The sequence below is a fragment of the Miscanthus floridulus genome, chromosome 11 (assembly GCF_019320115.1).
Source record: "Miscanthus floridulus cultivar M001 chromosome 11, ASM1932011v1, whole genome shotgun sequence".
NCBI lineage: Eukaryota > Viridiplantae > Streptophyta > Magnoliopsida > Poales > Poaceae > Miscanthus > Miscanthus floridulus.
The window spans coordinates 8,280,588-8,283,318 of NC_089590.1; the positions used below are offsets into that span (position 1 = coordinate 8,280,588).

The 2,731-nt window shown below is 44.2% G+C and overlaps 1 protein-coding gene across 1 annotated transcript; it reads right to left on the reverse strand.

Annotated features, from left to right (window-relative positions):
• Positions 1-1,137: 1,137 nt before the first annotated feature.
• On the reverse strand, positions 1,138-2,239 carry LOC136494402 (germin-like protein 8-4). Its single transcript, XM_066490567.1, has 2 exons — positions 2,079-2,239; positions 1,138-1,858 (listed from the first exon to the last, which is right to left on the reverse strand). Exons 1-2 carry the CDS (start codon positions 2,206-2,208, stop codon positions 1,302-1,304), a joined length of 687 nt encoding a protein of 228 aa, XP_066346664.1. The 5' UTR covers positions 2,209-2,239; the 3' UTR covers positions 1,138-1,301.
• Positions 2,240-2,731: the final 492 nt, after the last annotated feature.

Below are 2,731 nucleotides of genomic sequence, written 5' to 3' on the forward strand. Positions count from 1 at the left end.
CGGTCTGCTGAAGATGATGGCTAACCGTCAGTGGGCTCGACGACTCTATATAGTGTTCTTATCTATATGCTTTTGTCAGAGGATGTCATGTATGCTAGCAATGTATTTGGACCTTATATTATTGTAATCATTTGGAAGATATGTTGTTTTCACCAATCGGTTTTGAAACCCAAACTTGTATTATTTTTGTGAACTCATTGTAAATATTATTTCCGCTGTAACTCTGTGTATATGATGTGTATTTGCTTAATCGTGCGATCTTGGTTGTGATGTGAATTTACCGAGGTCCTTCGTGACACTCGGCGGACTACCAGGTTTATATAAGTGAAAGTATGTGCGCGGCAACGTGTTATACGGGGACAACCGTAATTGATCTTGTATAAATTGGACGGTTTTGTCACAGAGAGGACGACAAATTTTTGTACTGTCAGTTTATCATTGTTAGCTTTAGCCAAAAACCGACAGTGATATCACCACATCACTGTCGGTTAGTAGCTAGAACCGGCACCATCCATTTACTGCAGGTTCCAGCCATAAACCGGCAGTGATGTGGACTTTAACTGTCGGTTTTTTTGCCACCCGCAATTAGTTTCTGATTTTGAAGCTCAGAACCGACAGTGAAAGGTTATCACTGCTGGTTCTCCAAAAACCGGCACTGATGGTACTGGTAGTGAATGTCGAATCTAAAGTAGTGGGAGGGGCATCTGCTTAGTGACTCATGGTTGTGGGCCTCTTGGATGATGCGTGGCTTCATAAAATCATAGAGAAATCAGCTAGTTGGGGTTTCCTATTTAGCTATAGTAGATTGAAACATACTAAAGTTGAATATAAAATATATGCAATAATCGTCGTCTGAAAGAAACTAAATTCAGCCACCCGAATTTTAGAAGTCCCTCCCTTTGTTCCAGCTGTCCCGTGATGCTTAATCCTTCATCAAAGAAAAAATCTCCTTATTTTGTACTGGGTACAAACTAAATGATTATTTTTATCAACACTGAAATAGTTAATTAATTTGCTCCTCTTGGTTCAGTTTAATTTGTCAGGCGGCAGAAATGGAACTTCGCGTACATGCATGTACATCCAAGTATAGAAATACCATGAATAATGCCCAATCATTAATTAGATTTTCAATGAACTCTTATTTTCCATATTAGATAGTGACAATGCAATCAAACATACTGCCGGCGGCTCGCACACACGCATAATAATAAGTATTACTCCTCCACACATGCCATTTATTCAATTACATATATAAGGCGCACATGTACGTAACGCTTGTGTTGGTGCAACATATATAAGCACTAGTAGTTGGTATCCCAGAACTGAGACTGGAGCCAATCTATGAGTTTCTTTTCCACCTGGAACGCCTTGGCCAAAACATCATCCGAGATCGGCGGCTTCGATCCAAATACCGCGCTGGCGATCGTAATAACACCAGGGTTTTGGCTGCTGAGCGATGACAAGGCAGCTGCTGGCTTCTCATGGTCCAGGTTCATCTGGAAGTGGATCATGGCCTTGGGGAAGACGAAGACGTCACCCTTCTTGACCACCTTGGAGAAGAGCCTGTTAGGGTTCGACGTGACGAAGCCAAGGTAGAGGGTGCCCTCAAGCACGGTGAGGAGCTCGGTGGCGCGGGGGTGGATGTGGGGCGGGTTCACGCCTAGGGGCGCGTAGTCGATGCGCGCCAGAGAGATGCCCAGGGTGTTGAGGCCGGGGAAGCTCTCAACGTTGATGTTGGTGACGTTGGATCCCACCTTGTTGTTGGTGTCCCTGCGCTTGTCGATGATCATGGCTGGGTTGTAGAAGTCGTCTGGGGTGACCGCCATTGGGTCCTTGCAAGGAAACCCATTGACACGCACTGCACACCCATGCACACAAGAAACATACATGCACAAAAGATGGTCAGAAACTATTAAGCTTAACAATATTCTGCTTCAGAAATTTATGTGCATCGAACTCTAAAAAAGAAATATATGTGCATGCATACCGATGAAAACCACAATTTCAGAGGTGATCTCACTGAAACATTTTTAGCATGTATCTCACTGAAATTAAGCAGCATGAATATGCGTAAGTACCAGGCGAGTTCTTGTCTGCAACACAGAAGTCTTGGAGAGGGCTAGGATCGTAGGCGACGGTCTGCTGCCATGTGGCCAGCGCAAGCAGGGCCGCTGCAAGGAGGACCAAGGAGGAAGAGGAGGAGGCCATCTTGTGTGCCGTTTGCAGTGGATGAGTGAGTGAGGTGTGCATTGTCCAGGGTAGAGATGTGCCGCATTTTATAGCTGCAGCTGAAGGACCGGGGTGGCGTACATAGTGAGGATACCTGGAGCTCGCATGCGATAAATAGAACGAGTCAGAGCGAGGTTCAGGTACGTGGGAGACTAGTCATGGTACGAGTGATTGAAATAGTCTCTGACTGCTAGGAATTGAATGCTTCCACTATGTTTATCAGAGCGTGTTTAGTTCCTACCCAAAATCCAAAAAAGTGCTATAGTACTCATCACATCGAATCTTGCGATACATGCATGAAGCATTAAATATAGACGAAAAAAAACTAATTGCACAATTTAGTTGAAAATTGCGAGACGAACGTTTTAAGCCTAATTAGTCCACGATTGAACACTATTTGTCAAATAAAAACGAAAGTGCTACAGCAGCCCAAATTCCCAAATTTGGGCAACTCTCAATCTATCGACTTCTATAACGTGTGGCACCTTGCATGGACTTGTGA

Excerpts from the sequence above, each read along its gene's own strand:
- LOC136494402 (XM_066490567.1), bottom strand. The coding sequence starts at position 2,208 with ATGGCCTCCTCCTCTTCCTCCTTGGTCCTCCTTGCAGCGGCCCTGCTT. Across the intron at positions 1,859-2,078 it reads TGCAGACAAGAACTCGCCTG|TGCGTGTCAATGGGTTTCCT; the intron begins GTACTTACGCAT and ends ATGGGTGTGCAG.